Consider the following 23,870-nt stretch of genomic DNA (forward strand, 5'->3'; position numbering starts at 1 on the left):
AAGTGGCAAACAGCCACTTATTTGGATATTTGCTTGTTTTCTCTTTTATTGGCATTAAAAATCATATTGACTGGAATAATGTGAGCAACAAAATAAAGTAGCAATGGACTATAACCTATACATATATGGCCATACACGTGAATGTAAATGACTGATGTAAATGACTGAATAAACGGGGGTAGAGACAAATGTCTCTTTTGCAGACACACTGCCCTCAAGGAGGGGAGGCCTAACCCCCGCCCCTTAGGTGGGGGCTGCATGGTGACCTCCTTGCAAAGAAGAAAGTGTGGGAACGAAGACAGGGAGCAGCTCAGGATTAAGCTCGACAGTGGTAAGCCGTGTGGATGGCACGTGCCCGACACGATGTGATGAGACTGGCACTTCAGCTCTGGGGTCTTCCTTCCAAAGCCCTGAATCGGAGGCATTCCTTGGGGGGAGGGGCATCCTACAGGACACCTGCCCAGCACTCCTCTGAATTGTCAAGGTCACCAAAAGCAAGGAAGCGTGAGACGCTGTCACAGCCAAGGGAAGCCTAAGGAGATGTGACAATTAAATGGTAACCTCAGTGGGGTCCTTGCACAGAAAAATGACATTAGGTAAAAAGTGAGGAAATCTGAGCAAATGATGGACTTCAGGTAATAATCAGGTACCAATATTGGTTCATTAACTGTGACAAATGTAGACCATACTAATGTAGGATGGCAAAAGTGGAAGAAACGGGAGTGGGGCATACGGGAACTCTGTACTATCCTCATGACTTTTCTATACATCTAAAATAGAAAGCTGATTAAAAATGGTTATTGTTTGTAGTGTGTTGGTAACCAAATCATATTGCCATTGTGAGGGAAGACTCCGTAATTCCAACCTTCCTTTGAACTACTGGACTTCTTATGAAGGGAGGGGACGTCTCCTCTGCTGTGCCACTTATGAAGTTACTGTCGCTGAGCGCCAAGCCCTCCCCTCTAACTCTGCGCTGTGTCGCTGGTACCCTGGGGACCCCACGTCAGCTCTGCCACTGGCTCTCCTGCAGCCTCTAAGGAAAGGAGGCCAGCAGCAGCGGTGACGCTGGGCTGCTACCCGTATCAGTCTGCTGGGGCGGCCATACCATAGACAACAGAGCCTCATCTCCGTTCTGGGCCAGTCCGAGATCGAGGCGTCGGCAGGGTGGTTCCCTCTTCTGTGGGGAAACATCTGTTCAGGCCTCTCGCCTAGCTGCTGGTGGTTTGCTGGCAATCTCTGGCATTTCCTGGCTTCTAGAAGCATCAAGCTGATTCCTGCCTTCATGTTCACTTCATTCTCCCTAGATGTGTGTTCCTGTGTCCACATCTGCACCTGCGAGCTTCCCCCCAGCACTGCTGCTCCACGTGGCACCTGCTTCCTGCAGCAGCAGCTGAACCCAGCCTGTCATTTTCTTGTTCCAGAGCCACGGCGCCAGCCAGAAAGCACCACAGGAGCCCCTTCCCGCCACGATGCCGCACAGCAGTGGGTTTTCAACCTTGGAGTGTGTCAGACTCACTAGAAGAACTTGGGGAGATATGGAACATTGAGCTTCATCCTGACTCTGATTTAAGAGGGTCCGAGATGGGCCGGATAATATGCATTTCCTGTAAGTTCCAGACTTCTGTTGAAACTGCTGGTCTGGGAGCCCCACTTTGAGAACACCACTGACGAGGTCTGTATTTACCCTTTCGGTTGCCCAGTAGACTCATATCCATTTAGCACTGTTTCCATTAATTTCCTGTGCCATGGCTCGTGCAGCTTCTGTCTCCTGACTGGCTCCTCGTGATACAGAAAGTGGCACCAGGCGGGTGCTGGCATCAGAGGGGCTAGGTTGGGCTCATGTCCTTGGGCCTGAATGCCGTGCTGAGCTCTTGGTCGGAGGGGAACTGGATCCCCGTGGCCCCAGGCCAGCAGTGGTATCAAGACGGGACAAACATCACCTGTGACTGTGGTGTCGCACCCCCAGGGGTGCTGGGGTCCAGGTGGCTGCTATATTGGCTGTCCTGACAGCAGGAGGACCACAGGACTTGGTGTGGGTGAACCCTGCCAGCGCGCTGGGCTCATCCAGAGGGAACAAGAAGCTCAGGTGGACTCTCAGCCAGTCAGAGAAGCTGAGGGCCTCGGGGGCAGTCCTGAAAAGCCCCGCTCTTGCAGCTACAGGGCTGACGTTTCCAAAGTCAGACAGAAAATGTCACTGTGCAGGACGCAGCCTTCACCACTGCTGACTTCGCAGGTTCCCCACGTCGGCTGCCAGGCTAGCAGACCAAGCACGGTGGGCCATTCCTGGGAAGGGCAGATACTGGGGGCCTGCCACCCCAGCTAAGCTGCCCATCTGGCCTGTGACTGCGGACATAACCTTGCGGTGACTAACTGCAGCGGAATGCAGATGCGGTATCTGGGGGACACACACCCTCTCTCCATGCCAAGTCGAAGGCCCTAGAGCGGCCTGCTGGGAGCCTGCACAGCACACCGTCACCAGCGTGCTGCAGTGCTCCATGGCCCTCCCTCGCGCTCTGCCTTAAGAGCGCCTGCGGGGGTGCTGCTCATCTCAGGGCCGGCGGGATCTGCCACTTCAGATGCCTCGAGGGACACACGCCAACCTGAGTGTGCGGTTTCAGGGTGAGGGAGGCACTGGCCGCAGTGTCAGAGACATGCCTCCAGGGGAAATTCAAGGGGGGCCCTGCGCACGCCCTGCCAGTCACACAACATCTGGGCGGTCTTTTGGAAGCACCATGCCCCAATCTGGGGGTTTCCTCTGCCACATTTACTGAGTGACCGAAGAAACCTGTTCCCAGAGGGGACCAGAGCAAGGAATTCTGTGCAGCGAGCGCGGGCTCCTCATCCACGCGGCCTACGACCCGCAAGGGGTGCCACCTGAAGCCTCGTCAAGCAGCACAGGAGAGTCACAGGGCAAATGTCTAGGGTTTTGGGGAAAAACCAGTAAAAAGCCACGCCTTCCTCTGCAGGTAATTATTTTTCTTCTGAGAAACAGTTCCTGGCTTCCTGCTGAGCCCTGGTAGAGATGACAGAACAACTAACGAGGAGGTGCCAAGTGACCATGCAGCCTGAGCGTCCCGTTGTGAAATGGGGTGTTGCCTGCTTGCCAGGCCAAACGCTGGGGTGCAGCACAGCCACCCATCACGGACACGGTACGAGTAATGACGCTTGTGCAGGCCCGGCGAGTTCCAGGAGCACGCGGCTGGCGCGGTGCCTCCTGATCTCGCAGCCAGCCTCACACCCCCATCCGGGTCCACGGCCACAGTCGGGTGGCAGGGACTCCTGTGACCCACTGACAAATGAGGCAAAACCGGGCTTGCTTTACGGACGCTTCTCACAACAGGCTGGCCCCACATTTTTCATGGATTACTCACTTTGGCTAAATTCTAAATTCAGAAGAAAGTCAGTTTCACGGCAAGGGAGAGGCTAGGAGTGAGAGCAGACAGGTCGTACCAGCTGCCACTTACTTTTCTCTTGGTGGAAACCCAACAGTCAGGAGAACTGGTTCTTGAAAAAATAAGCCTTTTGCGGGGTGGGAGCGAGGGTGTGACGGGTTAAGCCAGCAGTTCTTTTTGGGAATTCAGAATTTCTAGTTATTTTACTACTGAAATCTGTAGTTGCAGACACTGTATGTCTTAAAGTGACTGTCTGCCACCTTTCCTCCTAGAATACTGTATCTGGAGGTTTCCCTATCCTCTTTGTGTCAAAGAATCAGAGAATCTTAAGAGTTTTGGAAAGGACCCTTAAGGTCACTTGGTCCAAAGTGAATTTAGTAGTCATAAGATGCGAGATCCATTTACAAAAATCAGTTGTATTTCTATATGCTAACAAAAAACAACTAGAAAATTAAATTAAAAACAAAACCATTTTTACATTCCTGAGAATTCTGTGCAGCAGGCACTGGATGAGGGCAAAATGGCCCCAAGGGCCCATGTGTCCTCTAAAAAGAGGTATAGAGCAAGCCACCAGGTGCAACAGCAGACCAGGCTGGCGGGGTGGGAGATAGGAACAGGGAGAGGTCCCAGAGCACCGGGCAGGGCTGGCAGAGCCTGGGTGGACATGTCCCAGGACAGCCCTGGACGAACAGGAAGGGGCCAGGGTGAACTCTCAAGGGCACCTGACCCCCCACGCATCCTGCTGAGGGGTCAGCGCAGGTCGCCCTCCACGGGACTTTGCTTGAGACCTGCCCCTGGAGGCTCCTGCCCTTCCGAGTTCTTCCCCAGTCCCTCAGGGGTTCACCTGGGATCAACCCTAATAACGTGCCAAATGCTCATGACTTCCTGGCTTGGCGGCTACTTCCAGAGACACACCTGAAGACAGTCCTGCTTGGTAAAGATTGATGTATAAACACAGACACTAAACGCATACGTGTACATATGTGTACACACATATTTTATTACATTGGATGACATCTGATCATTACGTTTAATGTATAACTTTCATATGATTATAAGTCATATTGGCATAAAATGAGCTGTAATAAGCACAGTTGTAGTACCAAATGATCAGGTTCAATATTTCTGCTAAAAATGGGATCAATCAAGTTCTCTCAAGAGATACTCCACCATAGTCATTTTCTTTTTAACCAATATTTCAAGTTCACTTATTATATATTCTACTAAGTAAAAGCATCAGAATATACTGAGGGAGGCTGTCCAGTTTCACAGTTAATAGCTATAACACACATCAGACAGACCCATGTTCCAATTCCAGATCCCATCTCTCACCAGCTCTGTGGATTAAGTTCTTAGATTCTAGGATTGGTGGGTTAAGCTTTGTGACTTAAATTCTTTAGCTCTAGAACTTGACTTTCCTCATCTGGAGGAGGACAGTAACAGCACATTCCCCAAAAGGCTGTCATGAAGATCATGAATTCAGACCCCTCAGCACAGAGCCTTCCGTGTCAAAGCACTCAATGTATGTCCACTGGTGCCGCGGGCTCACATCACCTCCTAAAGCAGCCACCCAAGTAACACACCAAAAACTCACGAAAACTGGGCGCACTTACTTGTAATGTCGTGTCAAAGACAACAAGCTTTGAACTGGTTGGGACAATGTCATAACACTTGTGTGACCTCATAAATCGCATGTAAACGCCACTTTCTGAGTCTTCTGCTAAAAAGGGAAGAAAAAAGGCAAATATTAGTAATAATAAAGAGCTTCTTCGAATGGATGCAGAGTATGTATGAAAAACCTCCTGTTAAGAGACGTAATGGAAAATACGAAATGTCTTCCCTGTAATAGCGAGAAGACCAGGGTGTCCACTCGCGCTGTTCTATTCATCACCATGTTGGGGTCCCTCGCTGGTGAAAAAAGGCAAGAGAAAAAAAATGAAGCATGCAGATTGAAAAGGAAAAAGCAAAGCTGTCTTTATCTGCAGACTATTTGATTTTCTACATAGAAAATACCAAAGAATTACACAAGTTTCCAGATCTAAAAATAAAAGTGAGTTTAGCAAGGTCATTGAAGGCTGAGTTAATAAAAGACAAAAACCATGCTACTGTTTTGCTATATACTAGCAATACACAATTGGGAATTACAATTTTTTTTTATATAAAAGTACCATTTACATAAATGTCAAAAAGAAATATGGACCTACACAAGGAGACGAAGCGCACTGAAAATGGTAACTACTTGGACAAATATGTCTTATTATTTAAATCTGTAGAAGTTAACTGACAGTTGACCAAAGGGACAATGTATTATGGGTGTTTGCAGCATATTTATAACCATCATCCAACCAATGGTGCAGAAATCTAGGCATCATTCTTGTCACATTGTGTCCTTCACCCTAACCAATTTGTCATGATGCGCGGCTGGGTTTACACCCCAAATATCTTTTTTTTTTTTAATTTTGTTTTTTTTTATTGGGGAACTGTGTTTTTCCAGGACCCATCAGCTCCAAGTCAAGTAGTTGTTTCAATCTAGTTGTGGAGGGCACAGCTCAGTGGCCAATGTGGGGATCGAACTGGCAACCTTGGTGTTATGAGCACTGTGCTCTAACCCACTGAGCTAACCGGCCGCCCCCCAAATATCTCCTAATTTCCACCCATTTCTCTCTGCCTCCATCCATGGCCGCTACCCCAGATCTGATAAATACCCTAACTTGCTAACTGGTCTCTTTGCTTTCAACCTTGTTCTCTTCAACAGCTGTCCACACTACATTCAGAATGGTTTTGCCAGACACAAATCAAATCACATCACCCCTCTACTAAAAACGCTTCAGTGGCTTTTAACTGCTTCCGGAAAAAAGACAAAACCCTTGATGTGGCCCATGAGACCCTGCCCTGAGAGGTCTGTCCCCACCTCCCCAGGCCTTCCTCCAGCACCACATCTCCTTGTCTTTCCTAATGCTCCGCTCCCCTCCTCCACGGCCTTCAACGACTGTTTCCTCAGCCCGAGTACCGTCCTGCCTCTTCATGGCCCAGTTAAACCCTCCCTCGCTAGACCTCCGCTCAAGGACGGGACTGAGAAGTTGTTAGCAGAATGTGAACGCAGACGCCTCTTGATCCCCAAGCTCCGCTCTCAGCCGGGACGACTGTCCTACTGGCCCTGCTTGCAACGCCCCAACTCCTGGCTATCCTCATGGCTCAGCTCAAAGTCCACATCTCCAAGAGACCTGACAACTCCACTTCGCCCACACTGGTCTGTACGTTCTGGGAGGATTTAGATGGCCTGGGAAGTATATGGGAAGAGAAAAATTACTGTACAAAGTCCTCAGCAAAATAAGTGTTAAACAGGATGACACCGACCAGGTTCCTCGGTTGTGGAGAGCAGCCCTCCCTCGTTGCCTTTCATTTCCTACTGTGGTACCCACTACATGCAGGCTGGTTCGCCCGTTTCATGATAAACTATGCGAATCGCTCCTAAATCTCTATTTTCAATTCCGCTCTCTCCTCAGGGCATCGTAATTCATAATCCCATCACTCCCGTCACCTCCCAGACAGCGCCCTTCTCAGAGAGCTCCCCTCCTGCTCATGGAATCAAGTCAGACTGCACAGTCGGGCACTCACGAACCTCTGTGGTCTGGCTTCTCTGTAACCTGTGTTCCCACTTCCTGTTCTCAGGCCCAGGCACAGGGCTCCCTGCTAAGCTCCCCACTGTCTTTATTCTCACTTTCTTGAATTTGTTCATTCTGCTTTAATCTGAGCATCCTTCTCTGCCTTTTCTTGTCCAATTTCAACCCAACCTCAAAGGCCACCCATTCACATGAACACTGAGGGCTGACTGTGGGCCAGGCCTTTCTGTACTGTGATAACCGTCACTACAATCAATCCCCTCTGATTTTGGGAACAACCTGGGGGAGTATGCCCAAATTTCCCCACCGTACATACGAGCTAACAGAGGCTGGGAGGAGTTCAGTAACTGGCCTGAAGTCAGACAGGAAGTGACCGCAGCAGGATTTAAATCTGTCCATGACTCGGGCACTGCTCGCCATGGAAACCCTGCTGCTTCATGTACGCATGAAAGCATGTCTGGCAGACACTTGCAGAGTGCTGCTGTCTACTAGGCACCATCCCGGGTTGAGACACAAAGGTGAACACGCCCGACACGGTCTCTGTCCTCCAGGCTCCCATGCTGCCAGAGCATGAGGGCACCTGTCTATAAGCAATGCGACAGGAGACATACGGGATCCCAGGGGATCACCCAGGCGGTAACCAGCCGAGTTAGGACCACTCCTGTCCTCCTTGGTTAGCGGGCACCCTGGGGCATTACCTCTGGCATTTCTGCCCGGATGCCAAGGAATGCCCTCTGGCAGAGATGGTGAAATAAGAGAACTTGGATGCAGGCGAGGCATCGACAGGATCTGCTACCAACAGCTTCCGCTGTGCGAGGTTGGGGTCCCCAGGGATATGAAAAATGGGCTGCCGCCCTCACAGGTTCTACAGCCAGGGGAGGAGAGACACCAACTGTCGTGTCACCATCACGGGTGCGACCAAGGACCGGTGTGGGGCTTATGCATGAATGTAAGCGGCAGTCAGCCTGGATGGATGACATGTAAGTTCCTGCGCTTCCATTTCCCCCCGAAACATTTATCTACTGGAAAATGGGAGTCTTGACAGGGAAGAAACACAGAAAGCTCTTAGAATAGCTGCACAGAAAGTTCTGATCCATTTCTGCACTCACTGCTCTCACATTGCCAAGGATGGTGATTGTCATGCTGCCCAATGGGTAGTTTCCTCGTAGCCTATTCAATGGGGGTGGGGGGTGGGGGGGGGACAGAATCTGTGCAAACGCAAAGGTCAAAGACCAGTGCAGCCAACTAATATTTAAGTGACAAATTGCTGGATAAATCCATTCTAAAGTTCGCATGAATGAATTCAAGATAGAAACTATAATAAAATGTAGTAATCCATCTCCCAGAAGGAACCCTTAACAAGATATTTTGTTCATTAATTAAATCAAGACTTTTCATAAAAGGAAAGTACATATTATAGATGTTAATATCCTATGAATATCCGAAATATAATAAAATCTTAAAATACTATGAAAAGAAATATTCAAGTTTTGAGAATTTTAAGTTTTGTGTTAAACATTTTTTTAGGGTACCAGCATAATCCCTCTGTTGAGTTCTAAAAATATTTAACTAAGCATTTTATTTTAAATAGCTTTAGATGTACAGAAAAGCTGTGAAGATGAAACAGTTCCTTTGTACGCCCCATACCGGGTTTCCCCTAAATTAACGCCTGATGTTACTGTGGCACATTTGTCACAACTAACGAGCCAGCACTGACACATTATGACTCAAGTTCACCCTTCGTTAGGATTTCCTTAGTCTCCCCTAATGTCCTTTGTCGGGTCCAGGGTCCCACACAGGAGAGCGCATTTAGTCACCAAGCTCCTTAGATGACCCCAGACTGTGACAGTTGCTCAGACCTTCCTTGGTGTTGATGAGAGAACATTTAGTCACCACGCTTCTTAGGCACCCCCAACTGTGACAATTCCTCAGACCTTCCTTGGTGTTGATGACCTTGACAGTGTAGAGGAGTCCTGGGAAGGGGTTCTGTAGAATGGCCCTCAGTGTGGATTTGTACGATGTCTCTCATAAGCTCAATCTTGGGGTTGTGTTTTGGAAGGAAGACCGTAAGGTAGATGCCACCTCGTCCGGTCACATCCAGTCTGTCAGCAGGACTCCTCCCCTGGATCACCTGCTCAGGTAACGGCTGTCAGTTTTCTCCACTGCACTCTTTCCCCTCCTTCCATACTAGTCTTTGCAAAGAAGTCCAAGTACGTGCAGCCTGCACTTAAAGGGGCAGGAGTTCTGTGCCACCTCCTTGAGGGCAGAGCATCTACAGAAGTCACGTGGAATTCTGTATGGAGAGTTGTCTGTTTGTCTATCTCAGTGTGGACTCATGATGTTTGTTTTATACCTTGAGTCACAGCCCAATACTCCGTTAGGATTGGTCAGGGGTTGTGCTCTGGCCAGCAGGGCATCATCCTTTGTTGATGGAAGTGGGTGTGGTTGTGGAGCGCATTCCAAGGTCTTTCAAGTCCGTCTTGGCTTTGACTTCTACCCAGGTCCTCCCAGGACTTCCTTGCTCATACCCACAGCTCCACGTCAGCTGGGGCTTTGTGGGGAGCTGGGCCCTCAGGGGACTTCTCTGTGTGCGCTTCCCACAGCGAGGGTGATGAGGGAGTAGGGCTCCCTGGGTTCTTTCCTGGGCATACACCAGCACCCCGACAGCGAGAGCTGCGTTTCCTCCATCAGTCTTACACTGGTATGGTACATTTGTAACAATTAATGAACCGGTAAAATACTAACGAACAAATTATTAACAGAAGTCCTTTCGTTATTCAGATTTCCCTAGTTTTTATCCCTCCGGGGTAGCACAATACATTCGGCCACGTCTCCTGAGGCTCCTCGTGGCTGTGGGGGTCTCTTAGCCCGTCCTTGTTTTGATGGCTGGGGTTGTTTTGAGGAGGGCTGGGCAAGTACCCTGGAGGACTGCCCTCAACTGGAATGTCATGTCAGATCATTTTCTCATGATTAGGCTGGGGTTATTTATGGCTCTTGAGGAGGATTTACAACACTTTTTTAAAATGTAAAAAGTCTGACCAAACAAAGCAAATGCAAAATGATAACTATGTAAAACAAAGTATAACAAAATTTACTTTGGTTGGCAATAAGAACAGATTATTATTGATGTAGTAAAAGCATATCAATAACAAAAATGTTAGCATTTTAAGTTAGGAAAAATAAAATAAAATTATAAAACGTTACTGCTTCTGCACATTTAGTGTAAGCTGATTATAGGAAGCATCATTTGTATTATTTACATCATGATGAAGTCTCAAATTGCATCTGAAGGAAAAAAAATGCGCTGAAATAGAAAACTAGAAGAATTTGGAGTTAAACCAAAAAGAAAAAAAAAAACCAAAACCATGCAACAATAACAGGTTGTTTGGAATGCATTATTAAAATTCCTGAGAAGGCAAGAAGTTCAAACTCTCATTATTCAAAAGGTAATTGGGGTTAAGATGTTATCACAATGTTCCACTCTGTTATTTTATATACGACTGGATAGGAGCGTAACTACAGTCTTATATGGGCCCTTGACTTGCTGGCCTACTGAAGGAGACTGTCTGTGCAGTGACTAAACCTTACCACCCTTCCAATAACATGCTAAGCTAACATACTGTTCAAGGAAGTTGCTAAAGAATACTTTTGGGAATTAGAAAGTATATGGTAAAGTGTTATTTGTGAAGGTTAACAAGACAATTTGAAAATGCAACATCTAAGTTTAAATACAAACAATTATCCACTCTAACTAGGAAAGTATGGAAGTAAGTGTTTTTCTTTTTAAAAGCAGATCTGATTATGTACCGCCATTGGCTCATAACTCCTGACGAGTCCTCACTACTACACAACATACCCACACATCACTGTCACTCGAGGTTTCTAGCCATCTCTCTCTAACCACGTCTCTGGCCACATCCCCTGGGAAACTTGACTCTAGGATCACATCGATACCTCCTTCTCAAAGGAAGTTTTTGAACTTCGGGAAGGTGCTCTTTGTGTTTCTGTGTCTTCTTTGTGCACGCTGCTCTCTCTTCTAGAACAGTGCCTTCCCATCCCACCATACCCTACTAGAATCCTACCCGCCTTTCTGTAGTGGGTTGAATAGCGGCCCCCAAAAGATATGTCCACCTGGCACATCACAAGACCTTACTTGGAATAAAGGTCTTTGCTGATGTAATTAAAGGATCTTGAATGAGGTCATCCTGGATTAGGGTGGGCCCTAAATCCAATGTCCTTACGAATGAGACAGACCCCGAGTAGAATGACAAAGATTAGAGTGACGCACCCACAAGCCAAGGCCACCAAGGCCACCGGCAAGCCCAGAGAGGCCTGGGACAGATTCTCCCACAGCCTCCAGACAGAAGCAGCTCTGCTGACACCCTGATCTCAGACTTCTGGCCTCCAGACTGTGAGAAGATAAAGCTCTGTTGTTCTAAGCCAGCAGGTCTGTGGTAATGTGTAACGGAGGCCTCCAGAAACTAATACCTCTTCCCAGTTCAGTTCAAAGGCCCACACCCCCTTCCTACGACCCTCAGGTCAGAAGTGACGGCTCCAGTTTCGACGTTCACATTAGGGCTTTGGGAGTCGCACGCCTGGCTCTCAAGTCAGAGGTCTGCCCTTCCTGCAGATTGCAGCTTTGCGAGGCAGTGGACAGGCACCCTCCAGGTTCCTCGCTGGTACTAGGACAAGCTCCTGCCTGCTAAATTGTCTGTCACTGAAAGACACATTTGTAAAATGCAGGGGACCAAGTATGAATCCGAGATTACTGTATTACGTTTCTAACCTCAGAGAGAAAAATAATAATCTACACAGGTTTAAAAGAATACTGGTGAATCTAGATTTAACGATCAGTAAAGAAACTTATTTATATACCTTTATAAGGTTGAAGGATTAGAAATGGATGTTTTTAGTCAGAGAAATACACACCCATGGAAGTGTCCCATATAATTTTTTGAAAAATGAAACAGCACTGATCTAAAGCTTTAAAAGTGTTTGCAGGTATATTTTATATTGAAGCTATTTTCTAGTTCTTTTGGACAAAAAATGTAATCGAGTTGAATAAAATTGCAGAAGACCTTAAAATGTTCACACTATTGTATACATATTTTAAAAACCTGAAAATACAGCAAAACAACTTGATGAGTTCACATTTCAGAGATGAACACCACAGTCATAAATCACTTTTTCTAGAAACTATTTACATAGAATTTTAATTTAGAAAGAAGGATTTGTTAAAAAAAAATATTCTAAGATGGTGTGAGTCTTTGTCACTTCCAGCCTTAACTGTATGAAAACGAAGAGGACAGACTGTCATTTGATCATTTGTTAGTCTCAGAAAGAGACTAAAGGAGGGAGAGAAAGAGAGCGAGGTGAGGTGGCAGGCAGGGCCCCCAGCGCTGGCTGTGCGTTCCCCAGACCGCAGAGGGACCCAATTCACCAAGAGGAAGTGAAAGGAAGCAACAGGGGCTGCTTTCAGTGAGCTGCCCTGATTCGCTAATGATGTCACGACGCCTCCCATGAGCACCGCACAGAATTCATTCTGCAGGCTCTGGGCCAAGGGCCCAGCGAAGCACTCTACCCCGAGACAGTGCATCAAAGCCCACGATTAAAGCCTGTGTACAGGAGAGTAACCGCCCACTTTGATCAGCTCCTGCTGGTGTGTGCTCATCACTAAACCAATGACTGACGTCTTCCATGGCAAATGAAAAACACTGGCTAGTCACAGGGTTTAATGTTAAAATTCAAATTTTAAATTAAAAAATTTAAAAGATTATCAATATGTCAGTTATTTTAACATTTATCTTTGATCATTTACTCTACACTTAGACATACAACTTTACTATATTCATATAGTATCTTCTCTTATTTAGAAAACCATTTAAAGTAGTTTAGCAAGAAAGAAGAAAAAAAGGGGAACACAGAAGTTAAAAGTATATGGGAAAGATTAAACGCATACATTTTCCTGAAGTGCTTAGAAACATGAATCTTAACAAATTCAAAGCTTAAATCTAATTTTACAGGACTTATACGATAGTAGAATAAATGAAATCCATTCGATCTTTCCCCTTTTCCATGCTATTTGCATTCGGTTTCGTGTGTGTTGAGGCCAAAGCATCCACTGAAGAGGGAAATGCAATGCCCTTCTAGGCTCGGGGCAAAGAGTTCCGAGGATAGAACAGTGGCAGGTAAGTGCAGGTCCCAGTTAGGTAGTTCCAAATGAGCTGCCATAAATGCCTCAGCAACGTCACAGGCAGACAAAGCAGCGGCCTTGAAATTCTATGTGATCCCCATCAGAGGTTTAAAATGGGTTCACACTTAATTCTAGGAACCACATGACTGAAGCATGTACGCTAGCCCATGTTTCCTTTTATTCAGGAAACAGACCCCATGACTGAGCTGCAACAGTGAACCAGGTAAGCTCACTGGGATCCAGCCATGAGCACCGCACAGGCCAGGAGAGGAAGGACAGCTTGCTGAGGACGAGGCCAGGCCCCCACCATCTAAGTCAGATGGCTTCCAGCGACTTGAAGAAGTTTCCTCTCTCTCCAGCTTACTGAAGATTTTGTTAAAGGAACACATGTTGAATTTCATCAACTGCTATCCCAACAGCTGAGACACCCAGAGGTTTCTCTCCTTGAGTCTGCTGACCTAAAACTGCTGATGGACTTCGTAGCCAAGTGCAGTCTTCTTGCATCCCTGAGACAAACCTTGCTGGCTCACAGCCTGGTACACGGCTCACTGTGCTGATGTTTATGTAGGAGTTCGGCTCATATTTTAAGTGCCAGGTTAGTCATTTGTTTTCTTCTTCGTGCGCTGTCATCTGGTTTTGATGTCGGGATCAAGCCAGCTTCACAGAATGAGCTGGGAAGCTGCCATCCTTTCTTACGCCCTAAAATAATTCAAATAACCGAGGCATTGCGTGTTTCTTGAAGGTCTTACAGAACGCACCCATCCACAGGCTGACTACCAGGCCTCTTCCGAGGGGCAAAGGGAGGGTGAGGACTTTTCATTACTGTTTTCAAAAAACAGCTTTAGTGAGATACTTCCCGTCCATACAGCTCACCCACTTCAAGTGTACAACTCAATTTACGGTTACTGAGCAAAGGGATACTTAACCAGGAAAATAAAAATTGATAAAATTTATTCTAAATTAAAAATGTTTGAAATTTATTGGTATAGTTTGATATATACAGGTTTCTTTTTCATGTTATTTTCTAAATCTCTGCATTTATAATTAAGAAGACCCTCTTTTTTTAATTTTTAAATTATTGTGTATGTTTTTTTTCCTTTTGCTTTTTAAGTCCCTCTTTCTAATACTTTGTATTTTCACTCATTTTTTTTCTTGAACAGACTTTGCAAAGGTTTAATCCACTTTACTGGTATTTTCCAAGAACAGAGCTTTTGTTTTTGTTGAGCAAGACTGCCTTTTGTATTCAATTTCATTGACTGCTGTCATTTCAGTAGGGTTTTAGGAAGAAAGAGAGAGAAATGAATATATTCAGCAAATCACCTTGAGTCACAAGAATGGCGGCCCAATTCAGTCCACGTCCATCCCATCAGGCGAATTGAAGCGGGGCACTCCAAGTCCCCACCGCAGTTTGAGATTCTGACAAAAACGTATTCTAACTCACACTGACACATCACAGTTGACCAGAGCTTAAACATGTGTCCACAAATGTGTGCACATCTTCGGGGCTTAAAATACAATGGATCCTTCTGCTGTGGGCCTCTGGCCATCTCTAATACGGCACGTCATTGTCCTTAATATGTGTAAACACGCTTAAGAATTACAACTTCAAATCAAAATGTGAAAAAACGATCTGCAGAGTAAGGTACTAACAACAGAAGATGCGTCTGTAAGCTCACGGGCCTCACTCAGGTCCTTTCCTAGGTGTGTCAGGTAGCGGCCAGTCTGCTCCAATGGGGAGTCCAGGTAAACCAGGGTCCCATGGGCGCGAGTACAGAAGGGAGAAGAGGGTAGACCTGCCATCACCTTTTCTGCGACCTTGAGCAAATACTCAATCACTGCATCTGAATTTCTTCATTTGTAAAGTGGAGATAACACTGTCTTTCTTGCAGGAACGGGGATATGCTGCCAACTGGATAGTGCAACAGTCACATGGGGACAAGTGTGACACACAGACACTAACGCTATCGCTGGCTAAGCAGCTGTCGTGGGATGATGCACTGATGGTGACCTGGGATTTAAAGTTTTGCTCGGTAGCGTTTTCCGTCCTTTCTGGGGTCATCACCATAGTTACATTTAAAAAGACTGTGCTACACAGCAGTACTGTCCTGAATGTTGTGCTCATGTTACTGGATCCACGTATAAGCCTATGAGCTCGGTGCTATTATTATTTCCTAGCTGCACATGAAGCAGCAGCTTGAAATAACTTGTCTAAGGTCTCACGGCTAAATAGAAGAGATGGGACTCAATCGGGGTGCGACTCATGATCTTAACTACAATGACACTAATTATGCATGCAACTTAAAGGGAGGTGCACACCACATGTGTTGAACCCCAAAGCCAAGAGATCAATGTAGAAATGAAAGCCTCAGGAATACGTCCCATTTCAAAGAAAACGGAGCATATGGTCTATAAACTAACAATCTATTGGTAGCAACTTACTATTAGTTACAAATGACCAAAATACAACCAAAAATCAATGGATCATAACCTTCAGAAATGTCAGCAATGCTACAGAAACCCAGGTACATAGGACAGAAGCAGCAAATGAAACAGATTTTAAAAAGTCACTAAAATTTAACCGAAAGGTTCTCAAGTTAAGTTTCCTCCTCCCAAATGACTCTCTCCTTTGATTATCAGAGTCAAGTTAAACTTCCTGTTCACTAATGTCAGCACAAGTGCAGTTACAGCGACAAAGCAAAGACCTGAAAGACTTTTCCTCAGGTACCAGGTCAGGTGCGCAGGTGAGCACGCGTCTCTCCACCATTACTGCCTTTGAGCTAGTCACCCACCTGGCACACTATATTCTGACTTCAGACCTAGGCGGGATGCACACTCGAGTTGTCTTCCTGTCCTCCATTCCTGCCCGCCCCCCACGCCTGTCACTGCCCTTTGATTAGAACATATTAACTTGGCAAATGGATTTCCTCTCATTGCCTTAAACAGAAATGCCTGATTTCTTTAGAAGAAAGAACATTAACCCCTTGACATGCACTAGGCCCATGTGCCAGAGTGCAAGTTAAAGTTTTTACTAAAACATACGTATACACATGCTCCAAATACTTACTGAACACTAAGTCTTATTCACCATAATACAGGGTTGTCGGAAAAGTCATGACGCATTTTTTGCAATGAAAAGCATAGAAACATACGTCATGACTTTTCCGACAACCCAATATCTTCGAGACCGGGCAGTCCCCATCCTTCTACAGCTTCCAGTTCAATGGTAAAGAAACAGGAGTAAAATGCATCTCTCCTTAACAGCCCCTATCAGCTCTGAGGGACCATGAGACAGTAAGTGACATCCATCCTGGGCTTCCTGGAGGAAGCGGCATTTCGGCTGAGAACTGATGGCCAAGAGGAGGGAACAGCCTGTGTGGAGCCCAGAAGGCGAGGAGTTACACAGCGGTTTGAGGAACTTAAGGACCAGTGAGCTGGAGGCATGTGATGAGGCAGCAGAGGGAAGGGCGAGTAGGTACATCGGAGAACAGGGTGAGAAATCGGGGCTGCCGCGAAAGGCAGGGAAAGTCACTGAAGGCTTTTAAGCATGGAAGTGACATGATTAGACACGTTTTCAGAGAACGCCTCTAACTGCAGTATGGATGACTGATGGGAGGGGCCTGAGTGGATGCTGGGAGAGATGGGGCTACTCAATAGTTCAAGAGAAAGATGAAGGTGGCCTGGCCTAGACTGAGGGCAGAAGTGACAGAGAGAGGCAGTATTGAGGAGGCAAAATCGAGAGGATTTGATTACTTGGAAGTGGGAGAGCAAGAGAGCTAGAGCTAACCATCCTTCTTGTTAAAAACAAACAGGAGGATATGGTGCCACTCACGGAATTAGGCTGGCTTAAGAAAAAAAAAAAAAGAAAAAAAAAAGAGGCGGGGGAGGGGCAGAATAGAACAGAGAGGTTGTGAAATGAATCAGGCAGATATCGAGCAGGCAACTGAACACTCAGGACAGATCTGGCTGGAGATATCTATGTGGGCATCATCAGTTATTAAAGCATCATGGTAATTAAATCCATGGGATTAGAACACTGGGCGACAGGTGTCATGGTAACTACAGCCAGGAAGGGAGGAAGGCTGGCAGGGGTGAGGCTGTAAATGACAGAGCCACGAGGAAGCCCAATACCTAGCGCTCAGGGAAGAAGAGCAACGGTACGGCATGTAAACGACCTCACTAAACCTGTTACCAGGAAAAAACAGAAAAAAGAAAAAAAGAAAGACGAGTAAGAACCATCAAGGAAATAAACAAGCCAGATACGCGCGAGGAGAACACCAGGGGTGCAGCGTGCTGCAACTCTTACTAAGAGGTCCCGTAGGTGTCCACTGGAGTTTGCAAAATGGAGCCATCTGTCACCACCGTGGCGAACTCAGGTGGCGTGGTGGAAAGGGGCTTAAGAATGTCTAGGAGGTGGGAAAGCGTGAAGAGCGTTCTGAGTCAAGGCTCTTTCAGGATCTGTTCTGCACTGGCTCAGGGCACCGGCTCTGAAAGGCTGTATTTGAAACCTGGCTCTCCCACCTTACCAGATACGTCCCCTGAGGAAATTCATTAGACCTCTTACTTTCTGGACTTTTTCCTCTATTAAGTGGGGATAATAAAAATATGTACCTCTTAAGGTTGTTTTGAGGGTTACATGAGATACATGTAAAAGACTCGGTGCCTCCATACACTCAGCATGTGCCAGCTATCATTACAATCACATGACAAGGACATAAGGATTCCTCCATTTTTTTCAAGTAAATGCCAAATGCTCTGTAGTATAAACAAGTTTTCCCACTTTAAAATTCACAGGTAAAATGTAAAGTTGTGGGGACTCTGGTGTAACAACTTTCTAGGGTCTGTCCGCCCCTCGCAGAGCTATAGGATGGGACCAGCCCTGGCCATGGCACGGTTGTCGAAGCCATTGGTCTGGACTCTGGTCAGATGACCGGTGGGGTGAGGACAGAGCGTCCAGCAAGGAGCAGACCAAGTTGGTCTGGAGAGGGAAGGGGACGGAGACACCTCATCACGGAGATGAGCCGAGTGCTGCCTTGGCACCCGATCCCTTTCCAGGTACTTGTGAAGCTCAGGGATAAGTCCCACTTGTGGAAATCCCCAAGTCCTCGTCTTCGTTTAAAGTACCAGGGATCTTTCCATCTCAGGTGAAAAAACCTGCTCGGTCAATAAGACAACCACTCCATCCCATCGAAGGCAAGATCCCATCCATGTGAAGCTATATCCTGCCTTCAGTGACATTAAAACGTGTACCTGCAATCTATTAAATATGGTAAGCTAGAGAAGAAAACATTTAATTAAAAGTATTTCCTAAAACTACAGCTACTTTTATAATCAACAAACAATAATCCTCGTCTAAGGTGTGTGTGCAAACTCAGAGGGGAAGGGCAGAGGGTGCGTGACAGATGAGCAGAACCTTCTGATGCTACCAGACCTACTGAGCTTGATCACAAACCTGTCCCCTGAATGTCTCCACCCCCGAGGCCAGTACCCCTCACCCTACAGCCAGTGAGCGCCCTCACCCAGCAGCTGCTCTGAAAGTTAAGAGACAGGGAACACTTTACTAGCTTACCACAAATACCCACAAGATGCCTCTCCCCTAAGGAAGTCAGTGCTTTGCAACCTTTTTTTGCGTTACCCGTCTACCTCTGAGCCTCTTTATAAAATACATCCCCTACCTGTCCTGTCCTCATGACACTTTCAAACCACAGATACACTGCAAAGCTGTCCATGTCCTGGGGACCTTTGGAGGGCCAGAAACCAACTGTCATAGCTAAGATCTGTGTCCCATTCTTTGCTTACTTTGGGGCAATGTCAGCCAGTTGAGAATGAATGAGTTTGAGTGAACACAGATATTGGTTCTGTTTGTTAGTTTATACAGTAGTATGGTTGCTGGTTGCTTTAAGTCCTATTTTCGAGCTAGAAGGAAAAGTACAAGTTTGCCAAGTGCTGGGCCTTGTTTTACAGAGAAAACCCACGGTGACAACAACAAAATGAGCAAAGCCCCCAGAGACTGTGCACCATCCCAGGAGAGAGCTACTACATCACAGAGCGGGGCCTAAAATGCTGAGATTCTTGACTGAACAATGCTTTCTCTCCTACAAAACAGGGCCACTATTTCTCACCTATTTTTGATCAGTGTGCATGAGGTTGACCAGTCTTGATAGAAACATGAATTTGGAGGCAAGTTCTAAAAAGATTATACTTTGGAAAATGCCTGGCAGGTGAAGAAGGAACAGTTAGGACAGAAGGGGTGCCAGGGAGGAAGGAAGTAGATGGGTGTGGGGGCAGAGGGGGAGGCCAACTGGTGAGGCAGCTAAGAGTTGGGGAGATGACCATAGCAAGTTAGGGACAGAAAGCCCCAAATCACTGAAGATTCCGTGATGGCTGACGTGGCGCAGGGGAGGCAGTAGGCAACACAGCTTCCAGTGGCTGTCCGACTCTTGAAGTAGACCCAGAATTACAGATTTATGGATCATGAATAAATTGCTGAATATCTACTTCAAAAAACATGCACGGGTTGTGTTTAGGTGCTTAAAAGTACTGTGCTTGGTCCTGTCGTTAAGTAAGTTCAAGAGAGCTAATTCTGATAAAAATGAAAGAGATACAACCGACATAACAATAAAAAATTTGAAAAGCAAACACATAAAGCGATTGCTATGGGCCGGGCATGCTTCTCATCCTTTTGCATATACCGAGTCCTTTAATCCCCCCAACATGCTCCTGAAGTGACTACAGGAGAAACCCCCTTATCTGCGGTTTCGCTTTCCGCAGTTTCAGTTACCTACGGTACACCGTGGTCTGAAAAAAAATATGAAATGGAAAATTCCAGAACTAAATAATTCCCAAGTTTTAAACTGTGCGCCATTCTGAGTTGCATGACGAACTCTGGGACGTGAGCCATCCCTCTGACCAGGGTCTCCTGCCTGTTCGTCGCCTAGTAACCTGCTCAGTTATCAGATCAGATCGACTGTTGTGGTACCTCAGTGCTGATGTCCGAGTAACCCTTATTTGACTTAATTATGTCCCCCAAGCACAAGAGTGATGCCGGCGATTCGGAGATGCCAAAGAGAAGCTGGAAAGCGCTTCCTTTCAGTGAAAAAGCTATGTATGCATAGGGAAAAACAGTATATACGGGGTTCGGTACTATCCGTGGTTTCAGGCATCCACTGGGGGCCTTGGACATATCCCCACGGATACGGGGGCGCTACTGTATAAACACTTAATGTTCTCATTGAGATATCGAAACACTGCTGAGCACCTACTGTGTGCCAGCCACATCTGGCACTGGGAACAGAAAGATGAACTGTTAGAGAAGTATAAAAGGGATTTGGGGCACAGCTTCAAAGAGAGGGCGAGATTTGGATTGAGCTGATATATTAATAATATTGGCAGGGTGGAGAAAGGGAGCCAGAGGAGGTCTTACCCTCAAATTAATGTCATACCCTAAGGCACAGAGACCGTGAGGGACAGGCCGGAGCTGAGAGGGACACACAGAGCAGCGGTCTGGCAGAGGAGGCCTGTGGGCCAAATCCAGCCTGTTTTGTAGATAAAGTCTTATGGAACACAGCCCTGCCCCCCGGCTGACCTGGTCTCCGGCAGCCTCCTGCCTTGCTGCTTACTGGCAAGCTGAACAGCCGCCAGGGACGGAGACTCCGTCAGGCCCCTTCCAGAAAAGTTTGTCCACCGAGTTTTATTACTCAGGGAGGGGCCTGTGAAACAGCAGCAGGGGTACCTGGGCGTGTGGCAGAAATGCGGACTCTCAGGTCCCATCCCAGACTCAAAGAATTAGAACCTGCCTCTCAAAAAGATCTCTGGTGATTCTCATACTCAGAGCGCATTCCGATCACCGGGGTGTGTGGCCAGGAGGAGGCGGTGAGGCCGCAGATGGAAGACATGTATGCTCTGATCCTATACATAGACAGAGGACAGTGGTAAAAATTTTTCCCCATAAAACAGTGGTGCCATCAGTCCACACTCCAGAAAGGTCCCTTGGTCAGAGTGTGACAGCAAGAGCTGACAGCAGAAAGTGGGCGAACAGCTGGTGTCAGAGCCCAGGCAAGAGACCTGAACAAGGCAGGGGAGATCGCAGGGCAGCTCTTTCTTCCTAGAGCAAATGACGTTTTAAGAGATTACTCCAACTTCACTGGTGCCTCTGAACTGCTTCTAACAAACACGGTATCTGTTATAATTTATTAGGAAATAGAGAAATACTTAGGAACAAAAATATTAAATTGGTAATCATGCATTTCCATGTACACCAAATGTATCTCTAAGTAATGCTTCCTGACTGCAATGCATAAATTATGACATTAGCTGGATAGGAAGGAGAGTTAAAGATTAAACGAGGATCTGCTCATCAGCTATCTATTATGTAGGCTGCTAACACATCAGTTCGCAGGATATTTAAAGGTGTAGTGTCTTACGTTAGAACTCCCCCCTCACCCCGCAAATAAATGCATGATTCTGCTTTCGTCTTTAATTTTTTCCATGTTTTGGATGAATAAGCAATCTAAAGTTAAAAAAAAACACACACACACCAAAAACCCCACAAAACAGCAGTTTAGACAACCACACCAATACTGTTCCTTCTTCTATCTCGGCTAACAGCTTCCAAGCCATCGCTTAACATTCTGCCTCCTCAAAAATCCAGAAACGTTTGACAGGGTTATTCGTGGGATTCAGTGTGCTGTAATGGAGTGACAGCAATATAGATAAAAATGGATGAGTGAAAACAGGAAGTTCCTCTTCTTAGGCACTTAGGTTTCATACTTTACATTAATTCCATTGGCAGAAACAATGCAAAAGATAGAAGGCTTGTACATCTGCTCTGAGAAACACAACATAATTAAATTAATAAATCTCAAGAAAAAAACCCCCATCAAACTCATGCTGAGCCGAATCTCTACGGTAAGATTCATTAACAAAAGCCTTAAGAAGTCTATGAATTCAGTACAGTAGTTAATGCCACTCAAAACATAAGTTACTAACATTTACAAAGTGCTTACTATGGGTTTATACTGTACTAAATACCACTGCATAGACTATTTCATTTAAAATCCTCAAAACACCGTGATGTTAGCTCCATCTTATAAATGGAGAAATCAAGGCACAGAGAGGTTAAGTAGCTTGTTCAAGGTCACACAGCCAAACAAGAAGTGGAGCTACGATTTGAGGCTGGGCCTATGATCTTAACCATAACTATTCCCCAGTAGCATCCTCTCCACTTTCCCCTCGTCCCCCCGTGAATCTGCAAAAAGTTTAAATGTAGTGGATTCTCAATTACTAGTATTAGAAACAAAGAAAACCCCCATGATTTGACAAAGTCTTCACGGAAAGGGGGGCACACCATATTGCCCTGTGGACAATGGCCAAAATTTGACCTGTGATATAATAAAACTGAGGAATAACGAGGTATACTCAATTTAAGAAACTGGATTATTTCTCAGTAGGATAAAATGCCAATTAACTCCCAGTAAAATTCTGAAATGTATCATGTAACTACTTGTTAATAAATACAGATGCAGACTTTTAACGATAATTACTATGAATGCATTATTTTCTAGCTGTTTCTGAAACGCTACAGGGAATCTAAAACACAAAATAAATGTGAAGTACTGGACTAATACTATCAGGTTAACATTCCCATATTGGCTGTGCATGTTATTTATTAAGTAATTGCCTGACTGTAAATGAACAGATGTATTAAAGTTGGCACAAGGCACAGCATCCACATGGCACATTCTTTGTTCCGGGAGCTTTATTCTATCGATACTCTTGGGAAAAAGAGAAGTCACTAAATAAATAATGCGAGTACACAAGACAGTGTGGAGGTCTTTAAAATTCCTCAAATTGTCAAGCATCTTATTCAAAGTTCTTTTTAGACTCTGAGCTCATCATATTCCATTTTAAAAACTAATTTTGCCCAGAATCGAGCTATTCTTCAAATTTTAACAGTTTCAAAATAAGATCCAGGTAAAAGCTTATAATATTACATTTCAAACATCAATTTTGCGGATTTTAACATTTTACACTTTAACAGCTTTAAAAAAAAAAGATCCAGGTAAGTAAAAAGAAAATAGGGCAGGGAAAAACAAACAAAAAACCCGAGAAGACAAGAGGCGACAGCAATGATGGAGTGACAGGGTGACCTGAACTCAAAACCGATTCACTAAGCCGCTTCAGGTTTTCCTATTTAACTTTCCCTTTTAAATCAAGAAGGCACACCCTGCTGGTGGTATTTTCACCAATACAGACCCGGGGACACTCTGTTATTTGCAGGTTTGGACCGCAAACATCATCTGGGGGGTTACCTCTGCGTGGACGGTGGCACTACACACGCTTACCGCCGCATGACACCTTGCTCTCCTTCGAGTTCGGCCGGGAAGGACAAAAGGAGCGACCATCCGTGCCGACGGCCCGCTCGCCGGGGCTCGCCCGGACCCCGCTCGGGTTCCCCTCCGGAGGCACCCGCGGGCCACTGCAGCCGCGCTCCGCCCGCCCCGCGCCTCCATCCCCGGGGCCGGCCGGGCGGCGGGGTCCGCGGCCTCCGGGACGTGGGGACCCCCGGCTGCGCAGGGCCCGCCCCGGGGCGCATCCCGACGCGGGCACTCACCTTCTTCCTCCAACTCGAATTTCTCCAGCATGCCGGCTTCCGCGGGTCCCGGG

The 23,870-nt window shown here is 46.3% G+C and overlaps 1 protein-coding gene across 4 annotated transcripts in view; it reads right to left on the reverse strand.

The window, feature by feature from the left end:
* Positions 1–23,870, reverse strand: part of PRKAG2 (protein kinase AMP-activated non-catalytic subunit gamma 2) — a 234,990-nt gene that overhangs the window by 42,374 nt on the left and 168,746 nt on the right. For 3 of the 4 annotated variants that reach the window (XM_019655403.1, XM_019655405.1, XM_019655406.1), the window contains 2 exons: positions 23,818–23,870; positions 5,006–5,112 (listed from right to left, as the gene is read on the reverse strand). In XM_019655403.1, coding sequence (XP_019510948.1) covers positions 5,006–5,112; positions 23,818–23,870 — 160 coding nt within the window. The remainder of the gene's footprint in view (positions 1–5,005; positions 5,113–23,817) is intronic. The other variant, XM_019655404.1, reaches the window with a different exon arrangement.

Source organism: Hipposideros armiger, unplaced genomic scaffold (assembly GCF_001890085.2).
Source record: "Hipposideros armiger isolate ML-2016 unplaced genomic scaffold, ASM189008v1 scaffold_239, whole genome shotgun sequence".
Lineage (NCBI taxonomy): Eukaryota > Metazoa > Chordata > Mammalia > Chiroptera > Hipposideridae > Hipposideros > Hipposideros armiger.